This window comes from Scyliorhinus torazame, chromosome 4 (assembly GCF_047496885.1).
Source record: "Scyliorhinus torazame isolate Kashiwa2021f chromosome 4, sScyTor2.1, whole genome shotgun sequence".
NCBI classification, from domain to species: Eukaryota; Metazoa; Chordata; class Chondrichthyes; order Carcharhiniformes; family Scyliorhinidae; genus Scyliorhinus; species Scyliorhinus torazame.
Window position 1 is genome coordinate 195549982 of NC_092710.1, and position 12911 is coordinate 195562892.

The 12911-nt window shown below is 46.9% G+C and overlaps 1 protein-coding gene across 3 annotated transcripts in view; it reads left to right on the forward strand.

Annotated features, from left to right (window-relative positions):
• fndc4b (fibronectin type III domain containing 4b) overlaps window positions 1-12911 on the forward strand; it is a 330788-nt gene that overhangs the window by 222788 nt on the left and 95089 nt on the right. For all 3 annotated transcript variants that reach the window (XM_072499056.1, XM_072499057.1, XM_072499058.1), the window contains one exon: window positions 9219-9308. In XM_072499056.1, the coding sequence (XP_072355157.1) occupies window positions 9219-9308 (90 nt within the window). The remainder of the gene's footprint in view (window positions 1-9218; window positions 9309-12911) is intronic.

Genomic DNA, 12911 nt, shown 5'->3' on the forward strand with positions numbered 1-12911 from the left:
GTTGTTCCAAAGAGAGCTCCGATTCCCTCAGCAACCATTCCCTCAGATTATTTTCATTCACACCAAACACAATTTGGTCCCGAATCATGGAAGATTCCATTGCAGAAAAATTACAGGTTTTAGCTTTTAATTTTAAATCAGTGGTGAAGTCATCTATGGACTTTTCTGTCTTCTGTAAACGTGATCTAAACACATAGGCCAGGATTCTCCAAACCCGAGCCGGGTAGGAGAATCGCCGAGGGGGGGGGGGGAGGGGCGCGAGAATCGTGCCACGCCGCTCTGACCGGGCCGCTGATTCTCCGGCGACTGGAGAATCGGCACCAATTGCGCTTGCGCGATCGCCGTTGCGCCAGTCGGGGGCTGTTGAAAGTGGCCAATGCGTCGATTCTCTCCACTCGACGGGCCGAATTCCCGTCGGGTTCGGCCGAGTCCCACCGCTATGGGTTACCTAGGTCCTGCCTGGCGGGTGCTCAGAAGTCTGGTTGCGGGCGCCGAACTGGTTGGGGGGGCGGGGGTATCCAACTCCGGTGGGGGCCTCCACGGTGGCCAAGCCCGCGATCGGGGCCTACCGATGAGCGGGCGGGCTCATTCGGCGGAGGGCCTATGTTCCTCTGCGCCGGGCCCCTGTAGGGCTCCGCCATGTTGCTCGGGCACTGGCGTAGAGATGTCAACCCACGCGCATGCGCGGATCCGCGCCGACCGTGGCGCGCCGGAGCTGCGGACAGTACTCCGCCGCCGTTCTAACCCCTTAGAAAGGGGTGAATGGAGGCGTGTTGGCGCCGGCGCTGCTCATGCCGGTTTTGACGCCGGCGTCAACACTTGACGGGATTTCAGAGAATCCCGGCCATAGTGTTCATAGATTTCATTCTTTCTGAGGGTGCAATGTTCATCAAATCTTCAAATTACATGTTAAAATTTTTACTATCTTTCTCGTTTGCAAATTTAAACGTATTAAACACAACAATTGCTTCAGGCCCTGCCATTGTTAGGAGCATCGCCACCTTACACAATCTGATTGATCTAAATTTGCTGCAGTAAGAAACAGATTAAATTGTTGTTCAAACACAGGCCAGTTGCTGTCCACATGACCATGAAATCTGAGGCTCATTGGTGGCTTCAACAATTCCGTGTTGTTAATTCTTCAGCCACCACTTGTGTGAAAGGACCCCCTCGCAGACACACACCCCCCCTCCCCCCCCCCCCACCCCCCACACACACAAAAACAACATACCTCCCAGACATAGTGGTGTAAATTCTCTCATTGTTTAAAATTTATTTTTTGTTAAATTGCGTTCAGAAAATGTAACTTCCTGAGAGTTCAGTTGTTAATGCCAGCATTATCAGTAATTCAAGGATCAATTCTCAGTCTGTGTTGAGCTAGCTGATTCTAGCCAATGAAGCCACACAAGTGCTGCAACTTGCATCTTCGTTGGGAAAGGGAAACATTGGGCGTGATCTAATCAAGTTGCAAGAGAGTCCCGTGTCGAGTGTGTTCGGTCGCATGTTTTGTAGCGCTCGTCTTGGGACATTGTTGCAATTCGGGGCCTCATTGGTGAACCGCCCGCCGAGGCCAGGCTTAATCCCGCTTCCTGCACTGAGGAGCACTGCTCGATGAAGCTCCTCTGTGCAGGAAGAGATCAGGACACCACTGAAATGCGACCTCCAAAAGCCCCACCTCACTATAAGGGGGTCTTTGGGGCTCTCCCCCATACCCCACCTCAAATAGACAGGGCACCCCAGGACGATCTCAACCACAGGAAAATTGCCAGTCTGGCATCTTGCTGGCAGTGTCCCTCTCAGCAGGCAGTGCCAGCTGGGCACCTGACAGTGCATGGTGCCACCCTGCCCGGAGGACAGTCAACTGGGGCCTCCGATCCCCTGCCCCCCCCCCCCTCCAAAGTGCTGTTCCGTCTGGGACCAGTACTGAACGGTGCTCACCCGAGGTCTCCGAGGGAAACAGATTAGATCCCAGGCCTCAGTAGATCAGGCGAGCTACCTAGTAAAGGGAGACTAGCTGTCTAGCCCTAATATGCCACCCACAATGTCGGGATTAAGATCACAATGTCTCATGAGATTGCATTGGATCTCGTGAGGCGTGGCGAGTCAGGTAGATCCCCAAAGTGGGATTTCCCGGCATCTACCGACTGTGCCATGGTTCAGGTGCAATGCGGCCGGCCGGTGGATCACGCCCTTCGTTAGCATTACAGTTCCTGATTAATATCCTATACTTGCAAATGGACTTTTGTTAATATCATACAAAGGTTCGTCTATGATTATTCTCAAGAGTCAGATGCAATAACTCTGGAGTTGGAAACAAAAAAATGTCCATTAGAACCAAACTTTTAAGTGCCTGGAACTGTTCCATACTCCTGCTTGAAGAAAGAACATAGGAGCAGGAGTAGGCCATTTAGCACTTGAAAACCCTTCTGCATTAAACTAAAACCTGGTTGATCTACAACATAGCTCCATCTTTGTACATGTCCTTAAATACATCCACTTCAGTTTTAAAATTTACAGTCGATCAAGCATCAGTTGCCATTTGTGGAAAACAGTTCTGAATTCCGACCACACTACGTGAAGAAATATTTCCCAATCAGTCTGGAACCATTCCCTCACATGAATCTGGAACCATACACTCACATGAAAGTGGAACCATACACTCACCTAAATCTGGAACCGTACCATTGCATGAATCTGGAACCATACACTCACATGAATGTGGAACCATACACTCACCTAAATCTGGAACCGTACCCTCTCATGAATCTGGAACCGTCCCCTCACACGAATCTGGAACCATCACCTCACATGAATCTGGACCCGACCCTCACATGAATCTGGAACCGTCCCCTCGCGTGAATCTGGAACCATCCCCTCGCGTGAATCTGGAAATATACACTCGTGTGAATATGGAACTGTACACTTGCGTGAAACTGGAACTGTACACTGACATGAATCTGGAATAGTACCCTCATATGAATCAGGAACCGTACCCTCACAGTAATCTGGAACTGTACACTCACATGAATCTGGAACTTTACACTCACCTAAGTCTAGAACTGTACACTAACATGGATCTCGAACTGTACACTCACCTGAATGTCCAACTGGACACTCAATTCATAGAATCATAGAATCCCTACAGTGCAGAAGGAGGCCATTCGGCCCATCAGGTCTGCACCGACCCTCTGAAAGAGCACCCTAACCAGGCTCCCACCCTATCCCTGCAACCCTGTACCCACACCAAACTTGCATATCCCTTGACACTAAGGGGCAACTTAGTGTGGGAAATCCACCGAACCTGCACATTTTTGGACAGGGAGGAATCTGGAGCACCCGGAGGAAACCCACACAGACACAGGGAGAAAGTGCAAACTTCACACACACAGTTACCCAAGACTGGAATTGAACCTGGGTCCCTGATATTGTGAGGCAGCAGAGCTAACCACTGTGTCACCATGCCATTAATCTGGAATTGTACACTCGCATGAATCTGGAAACACACACGAGCTCGAAGTTGTGGAAAATTTATCTTTCAGTGAAGAAAAAATAATAATATTTTGGGTATGGCCAAAACTCCATTCATCATTAAAACTTTTAATTGTTGATCAATCCCCCATGCATTTTCAGCATTTCTATATTTATTTCAGATTTTGAATATTCAGAGTTCTGTGCTCAGATTAGGAAGGCTTTACAAAAAGTAGTACTTTGTACAGGATGTTATTTTTCTAGAAGGAGAATTCAAATTTTGGAGCAATTGTTTTTTGTTTGCTCATGTGACAAGAAATGACTCTGTGACGTGCAATCACTCTTCTGTTCTTCTGTCATAATGAAAGGGTAAATTTGTTCTTATAAATGCTAATGAAATTGAAAGAGACCTTGGGCGGGATTCTCCCATTCGGCGGCAGAGTGTCCACGCCGTCGGAAATGCCGTTGCACGAATGCGTGAACGGGCCGCTGAGAGTACCGATTCTGGCCCCAACGGGGGGTCAGCACGGCGCTGGAGTGGTTTACGCTGCTCCAGCCTCCCATCCCAGTGCGAACTGTGCGTCGCGGGATCCGCGCATGCGCAATGGCACCGGCATCAATGAGGACATGCGCAGTGGCGCCGGTGGCAACCCGCGCATGCGCGGTGGCCTCCCCCAATGTGCCGGACCCGACACAACATGGCGCAGGGGTTCAGGAGCCCGCGCGTAAGAAAATAGGCCCGGGGAGCGAGAGGCCGGCCCACCAATCAGTGGGCCCCGATCGCGGGCCAGACCCCATCGGAGGCCACCCGAGGTCGGAGACCCCTCCCCCTCCCGACCCCCCTCCTACAGGCCCCCCCCGACCCTGAGTTCCCGCCGGCTGCGACAAGGTGTGGACGGCGACGGTGGGACTCTGCCTTTTTAGAGCGGCCGCTCAGCACAATCGGGCCGGAGAATCGGCAGCCCGATCACATAGAGAAGGCCCGCGACCGGCGCTGCGCCAAACGTGCTGGCACCAATGGCGCCGATTCTCCGCTATGCGTGCCGGCGTCGGGGCGGCGTGGCGCAGTTGCAGGGATTCTCCGGCCCGGCGCGGGGCTGGGAGAATCCAGCCCCATGCCTCAATAGTCTATTTAAATGACCAATGAGTACTCACTTCTGATCCTGTCTGGGCCATTTTTTCTTGTGTGCATATTCAGGCTACTTTGAAAGTTACCATTGACTAGTTCTATGTTCATCATTCTAAATCCATGTTTTAGCCACAGGCAAGCAGTAAATCTATCTATCAATTACTTGGCCATATGGACAGAAAAATTTGAATTTTGATTCGCTGATCTCAAACTGCAAGCATATGATAAATCAGGTCAATGTTCCTGGGTTAGGGAATGGATTATCAGTGAAGAGTCCAACATTCACTCACAATCTAACAACCCCAAGTAGATGTTATTTGAGAACAGCATTATAGGTAAAACTGATATTACCCATGGTCAAATAATTTACTGACACTCGCTGTCAAAGATTATAGGGTAAGATTCTCCGACTCCCCGCCGGGTCGGAGAATCACCGGGGGGAGGCGGCGTGAATCCCGCTCCGACGCCAGCTGCCGAATTATCCGGTGCAGTTCTCGGGCGGGGGCGGGGATCACGCCGCGCCGGTCGGGGGCCATTGGCACCGGCAATACTCCAGGCCCTATTTTTGGCCAGTCCCGCCGGCGTGAAATGGACATGGTCCATCCCGGCGGGACCTGGCTTGGAGAGCGGCTAGTGGAGTCCTCGGGGGGAGGGGGGGGGGGGGGGCGGCAAGGGTGGATCCGGCCCCGGGGGGCGGCCCCATAGTGGCCTGGCCCACGATCGGGGCCCACCGATCTGCGGGCGGGCCTGTGCCGTGGAGACACTCTTTCTCTCCGCCCCGGCCTCTGTGTAAGGCTCCGCCATGACCGGCGCAGAGCAGAAACCCCCCTGCGCATGCGCTAGAACATGCCGGCGGTTCTGCGCATGCGCCAACTCGCATCTGCCCACAGCAGCCCTTTGGCGTCGGTTGGCATGGCGCCAACCCCTCCGGCGCCGGCCTAGCCCCCGGAAGTGTGGAGGGTTCTGCAACTTCTGGGCGGCCCGACGCCGGAGTGGTTCGCACTGCTCTTGCCGCCGGCGTCGGGCCGACCCACCAACTGGAAGAGAATCCCGTCCTATACGTGAATATCTATTTCTGCAAGGTATGATATAGTGGCTAAGACCTCTGGAAAATTGCCCCATCATGGGAGAAAAATGCCCCCCAAATTTAAAAACTCCAGAACGACTTTCTCCCCTCCGTCATGCATTGATCAATCGCTAAAGCCACCAACTGAAAGCCCATTCCCACTAATTAACAGCATGAAATTCCTACAATGGAGCAGGAGGCCATTCAGCCCCTCAAGTCTGCACCGACCCTCTGAACAAGCAATCTACCTTGATCCACTCCCCTGCCCTATTTCCGTAACTCCACTCATAGCCAATCCACCCAGCTTGCAAATCGTTGGATGCTACGGGGCAATTTACCATGGCCAATCCACGTAACGTGCACATCTTTAGACTGTGAGAGGAAACAAGAGTTCCAGAAGGAAATCCACACAGACACGGGGAGAATGTGCAGGCTCCACACAAGACAATCACCAAAGGCCAGAATCAAACCCAAGTCCCTGGCGCTGTGAGGCAGCAATGCTAACGGCTGTGCCACCATGCCATCCCTGTTAGCATGTGAATTAGCTTCAAAATAAACTCTAGATTCTGTGGCTTTCTCTGGAGTAATAACAATAATGTAACAAAATAAAAGTCTTAGCTAAGATCCCGAAAATGTAATGTTCTCAAACAGAAAGTTATTAGTGAATTATTTCTGAGAAGCATTGGTGCTGAAGAATAAGATTCCGTCAATCCACTGCCTTTGAGGCTGCGCCAAATGGACATTTACAGAATTCACAGAGAAAAGTGCAAATGAAGATACTATTAAATGAAAAGCATTGGGCTGGATTCCCCGTCCCGCCGTGCCAGATTTCTGGTTCAGCACGCCGGCGGGATGCTCCATTTCTCCGGTTGGTCAATGGGGTTTCCCGTTGTGGGGCACCCCACGCTGTCGGGAAACCCCTGGGCTGCCGGCAAAACGGAGCATCCCGACGGCAGAGAATCCACCCAATTATATTTGGGCTGTATAAGATTTTGATATTTTCCCATTTTTGATCCCCCCACTTGATGAAAAAGAGGAGGTCCAGATGTGTCCAAAATTGCCCTTAGTGTTGGGTGGGGTTACTGGGTTATGGGGATAGGGTGGAGGTGTTGACCTTGGGTAGGGTGCTCTTTCCAAGAGCCGGTGCAGACTCGATGGGCCGAATGGCCTCCTTCTGCACTGTAAATTCTATGAATTCTATGATTCTATTCTAAGAACGTTTTAGATACAAGAACAGCTGCATGAGTTGGTACCGAATATGATGGTGGTTTATAAATGGTGAATAGATTGGATATACTCCAGTTAAATAAGCTATTTAAGATAAATAAGGTTGATATTACTAGAGAACATAGAACATAGAAAAATACAGCACAGAACAGGCCGTTCGGCCCACGATGTTGTGCCGAACCTTTGTCCTAGATTAATCATAGATTATCATTGAATTTATAGTGGTGGATTTCCAGCCTTCTGCCATAGTTATGGGAAATATATGGGAGAAGGTCAATGAAGATTCAGCCTCATGAAAAATAAAGTTATTCACAGACTCAGCAGTGCAGAAAGAGGCTATTCGGCCCATCAAGCCCGTACTGACCTCCAAATGAGCATCTAATCCCTATCCCCGTAACTCTATCCTGTAACCCCACGTAAGCTTTTTAGACACTGAGGGGCAATTTAGCATAGCCAATCCACCTAACCTGAACATCTTTGGACTGTGGAAGGAAACCGGAGCACCTGGAGGAAATCCACGCAGGCAAGGGTAGAATGTGCAAATTCCACACAGACAGTCACCTGAGGTCGGAATCGAGCCCAGGTGAGGCACCAGTGCTAACCACTGTGCCATATCATTAATAAAAAGCGTATATCTGGACAGGGCAGTTTAAAGCGGATCTGATTTGCAGCTGAGTAATAATGATGGATTTGTGAGTAACTAGCAATCTAACATAGTTTGTGGCCTGTTGCATTTCTTTGTATAAATACTATTCAGAAGGAAATCTAATGGCTCAGCAGGAACGGCAGAATTACTGCATGGCTTGGTTCAAGTATAACTAGAAAGAATTGCTGTGAAGTTATCAAAATATCCTCCGCAGGACAATTCCAACTATAAATATGAGAGAAAATCTAAACTAGAGGGGCCCATTGTGGATAAGTATGTGTTAATGATAAAAGTAACAGTTAACCTTCCACCTTTGATGACTGCACTGTTAGTCCTACATTTACCATCAGAACAATGTGGAAATATAATAATGCTCTTTTAATGTAAAAATGTAATACCCTGTTATCCTAGGACAAAAACAGATATGGTGGAATATTGTTTTAATAAAGTAAGGATTTTACAATGAAGCCATTTTGGATATAGTTTTTGATAAGTTATTCAATATAAACAGGGTTTACAGTGGTACCTTGTCACTGTGGGAGAAACTGAAAATTCTCTTGATAAGCGGTACAGGTGAGTGGCCAACGATTCTTACAGCAAGGCTTCTCAAATAAAAGGTTGGTTTATAAATGTGGGCAACAAAATATCTGAGGCAAGTGGGCCACCATTGGAACATCTCAACAGTTAATTCTGTACTATTGAAGTAATCAGATAAAAGTAGGATAATTTCCAACCATTTTTGGTTTTATAAGTTAGTTTCCTACAGGGAGACACAACTGAACAGACGTTTTCCTGATGAAGTCATGGAGTTCAGAGGGAAGACCTCATCCAGTGTTTGCAGCTGCAATTTATTCTTTCTGTTTGAAGTTAAAGCTGCAATATTAGAAATGGCAGGCCATAAAATAAAGGGAGATAAATTATTTTTAGGTCAAAGTATCAAATGACGACTTTTATATTTGGATTACCTGTGTATTCTTGGATCTGAAGGAAGACCTCCAGATCATGCCCATCTTTACCCAAAGGATTTAATTGTGCCTTTTTGGAGAACCATAAATTTTGAGAGCACTGTTAATTTTTCCAAGAGTATTCACATTCATTAATGTGTGGACTGTGTTGGAATCTATTAAACATTCTCCTCCTCGCACACTGGGCTAAATCGCTGGCTTTGAAAGCAGACCAAGCAGGCCAGTAGCACGGTTCAATTCCTGTACCAGCCTCCGCGAACAGGCGCTGGAATGTGGCGACTAGGGGCTTTTCACAGTAACTTCATTTGAAGCCTACTTGTGACAATAAGCGATTTTCATTTTCATTTTCATTTCATGTACCATGTTCTAAGATGACATTGGTGACCATGGACTTGCCCATGATAATGTTTGGCAAAATAGCAGTGGTCTACCAATGCCTTTTGCAGTGTGGCTAAGCAGGCAATTATCCCATTCTTTATTGCCTGCCGACTGGCATATAAGAAGGATTTACAGGCTGATACTCAACTCGCTTGACCACGTTATGAACATACCTTCATTGGTCATCAAGTCCTGAAGTTGGACTTGAACCCGGAGTTTCTGGCCCAGATGTAGGGACGTTACCACTGCACCACAAACCTCTCATTAAACATTAGCCTTGATTATTATAATATTCACTGGATTTTGTGATGTAAGCACTTTGCTTTTCTTTGTCTGCAGATGATCCGACAGTGCAGGAAATGAACAGAAACTTGCCATTGCAGACAGGAGAGATGATAATTATTGTGACAGTTCTCATCATGTGGGCAGGTAAGTAGTTCCCCTGATCTGTCTGTCACACTTCAGTGAACTAAGTTATTTATTCATATACAGTGTGTGTTTGTTTTAATTATTTAAACCAAAAATGACAGCTTCTGATATAGTTGGCAAATAGCCTTTGGGTTGAGTGGCCCTGTTGTAAATCAGTGCTTTACTGCTTCTCTCCCTGCCATGGGAAACTCCATGGACTTTAACCAACATCTCCCGGCAATCAGCCAGAGATTGTATTCATCAGATTTTTCCTAATTCCACATCCATTTGCTCTTTGACGCATTGATCTATTCTTCTATAGTTGCTAACATGAGTAAAACTCATCAGTACAATTCAAACTGGGGAAACCTAACTTTACACTGTACTTAACAACTGGAGGAATATACTCCCAACAATGTGTGAGATTAATACTGTGCCACCCCACTATGTAATCCAGTGTGCACAGACTGCAAATACAGCTATAGTATGTGAACCCAAATATCATTCTTTTACACAAAGTAAGCTATTTTCACAATTTTCTACAATGACCAAACCATGAAACAATTTTGTAACTCTTTTTGAATGCACAGAAATGCAAAGACACAAAATCAATATTTTGCCTCAGTTTTCATGGTGGAGGACACTAGAACCCTCCAAATAGTAGCTTACATCCTAGAGTCTTTAAGGAAGTGGCAGGAGAGATCGTGGAAGCATTGGTTATAATACTCCAAAATTCTCTGGATTCGGGAAAGATTCCAGCGGATTGGAAAAAGGCTAATGTAACACCCTGTTCAAAAAGGAAGAAAGACAGAAAGTAGGAACTATAGACCAGTTTGTTTAACGTCTGTCATTAGGAAATTGTTGGAATCCATTGTTAAGGAAGTAATAACGGACATTCGGAAAATAAAAATGCAATCCATCAAAGTCAACATGGTTTTATGAAGGGTAAATTGTGTTTGACTAATGTGCTAGAATTCTTTGAAGATGTAACAAGCAAAGTTGGTAATGGGGGTCCTGTAGATGTGGTGCATCTTGGCTTCCAGAAAGCATTTGATAAGTTGCCGCACAAAAGGTTAATATGCAAGGTAAGATCCCACGGAGTTGAGGGATAATATATTAGCCTGGATAGAGGATTGGCTAACCAACAGAAAGCGGACAGTGTGGATAAATGATGAGATTATATAATTACAAGAAGATAATGGTCGCAATCACAAAACGGAGGGATCAATTGTTGAATAAAACCACAATTGAAAACTTAATTGTTACTGGCGAGAATAATAAATTAGAAGAAAATATTAACTGATGCTTTTCTGAAATCAGCCCAGGGTCATGAGACAAGGGGCAGAATTTAATGTCAGCGACGGGTGTCGTCCCCATTGGCTGAGAAACTATGGGAGTTCCGGGGCACTTTTCTCCAAGAATCCCACTGCTATTTATTTCTACTCAGACACTTAGTTGGACAGTGATGTGCCTCGCACACAACTCAATCCCACGTAAGGTGCAAATCCCAGCCCTGAGAGCTGCTGGACAATCAGAGGTCAGTATTCTGGGCAGTGCTACTGAAAACAGTGACCACTTGCTGATACTACAGTAGGGTCCACATTGAGAATTGCCAATGCATACCCCGATGGAGGTGAGTGTGGGCAGGAGGGAAGTCACTAAGAGGGGGTAAAACCTGGGGTGAACGCTGGGGAGAGGGGCAGAGGAGTGAGCATCAAGGGCAGGGTGGTGGCCTCCTGAGGCAGCCATCACTCTTCCCTATGACAGATTCCTTGATTGGGCCGAGTGCCTGTGAACGACAGACCCAATCGGCACTGCTGCTGGTGCGGATCTTGGTGGTAGTAGCAAATATTCAAAAGTGGTCTCCCTGGATGGCAAGTCTCCCATCCACTGTTGGTTCAATATCAGCAGTGGTGGAATAAGGTTATTAATTGACCTGCCATTTCTCTGCCCACCTCTCCAATCTATCTATATTTTGCTGTATTCTCTGACAGTCACTTTCACTATCTGCAACTCTAACTATCTTAGTGTCATCTACAAACTTGCTAATCAAACCATCCACGGTTTCCCCCAGATCATTTATATATATATATTACAAACAACATTGGTCCCAGCACGGATCCCTGTGGAACACCACTAGTTACAGATCTCCATTCTGAAAACCTCCCTCCCACTGTTACTCTCTGTCTCCTACTGTCAAGCCAGTTCTTTATCCATCTAGCTAGCACACCCTGAATCCCATGTGATTTTACCTTTTGTACCAGTCTGCCATGAGGGACTTTGTCAAACGCCTTACTAAAGTCCATAGAGACGACATCCACAACTTTTTCCTCATCAATTAATTTTGCCACCTCCTCAAAAAACTCTATCAAGTTGGTAAGACATGACCTTCCCTGCACAAATCCATGTTGCCTATCACTAACAAGTACATTCACTACCAAGTGTGAATAAATCCTGTCCCTCCGTATCTTCTTCAACAGCTTCCCCACCACTGACGTCAGGCTCACCGGCTTATAATTAGCTGGATTATCCCTGCTTCCCTTCTTAAACAAAGGGTCAACATTGACTATTCTCCAGTACTCTATTGCCCAAGTGCTGGAAAGTGAGATTAGAATGATAGGTGCTTGAAGGCCGTTGCAGACATGATGTGCCAAAGGGCCTCTTTCTGTGCTGTAAAACTCTATAACTCTATGTCATCAAGTCTGGTTGACCGATCATCCCTACATTGGTACTGGTGAAGCAAAATCTTGATTTTAGTATTCTCATCCCTGTTTTAAATCTTTAGCATCTCCAATTTTAATAGTTTCAGCATTGGTAACTTTGCCTTTAGTTGCTTTGGCATTAAGACCTGAAATTACCTCCCTACACCTCTCCCCTCTCTACCTCCTTCTTTCTTTACGACATTCTTTAAAACCTGCCTCTTTGACCAAACTTTTGGTCACCTGATCTATCGCCTTCTGTGGTTCGGTGTCATATTTTGTTCCTCTAAAGTGCCTTGAAATGTTTTATTACAACAAAAGCACTACATAAATATAAATTGATTTGTTGTAATTCTTTTGGATGCTCTCAATATTTGCAACTCCACCAATGAAGCACTCCAAATGAAATAGAAGGGTTTGGGACACCCATTCTATCTCACGTACAAGGTCCACACTTGTATGGGAGCTGAGGAAATCCCAAACCAGTTTAGAGGAAAGAAAGAATTGCATTTAAATAACAAGGGGGTGAAATGGGCTGGTTAAAAGATCTTGTGTGTTCGCCCATTTTCAAAGCTTGGAGGCAGATGTTATTTTTCTGCAGGAGACACATGAGACACAGGGCGGCACGGTAGCACAGTGGTTACCACTGTTGCTTCACAGTGCCAGGGTCCTAGGTTCGATTCCCGGCTTGGGTCACTGTCTGTGTGGAGCCTGACGTTCTCCCCTTGTCTGCATGGGTTTCCTCCAGGTGCTCCGGTTTCCTCCCACAAGTCCCAAGAGACGTGCTGTTAGGTGGATTAGACGTTCTGAATTCTCCCTCAGTGTATCGGAACAGGTGCCGGAATGTGGCGACTGGGGCTTTTCGTAGTAAAGTCATTGCAGTGTTAATGTCAGCCTACTAGTGAGAATAAGATTATTATGTGAG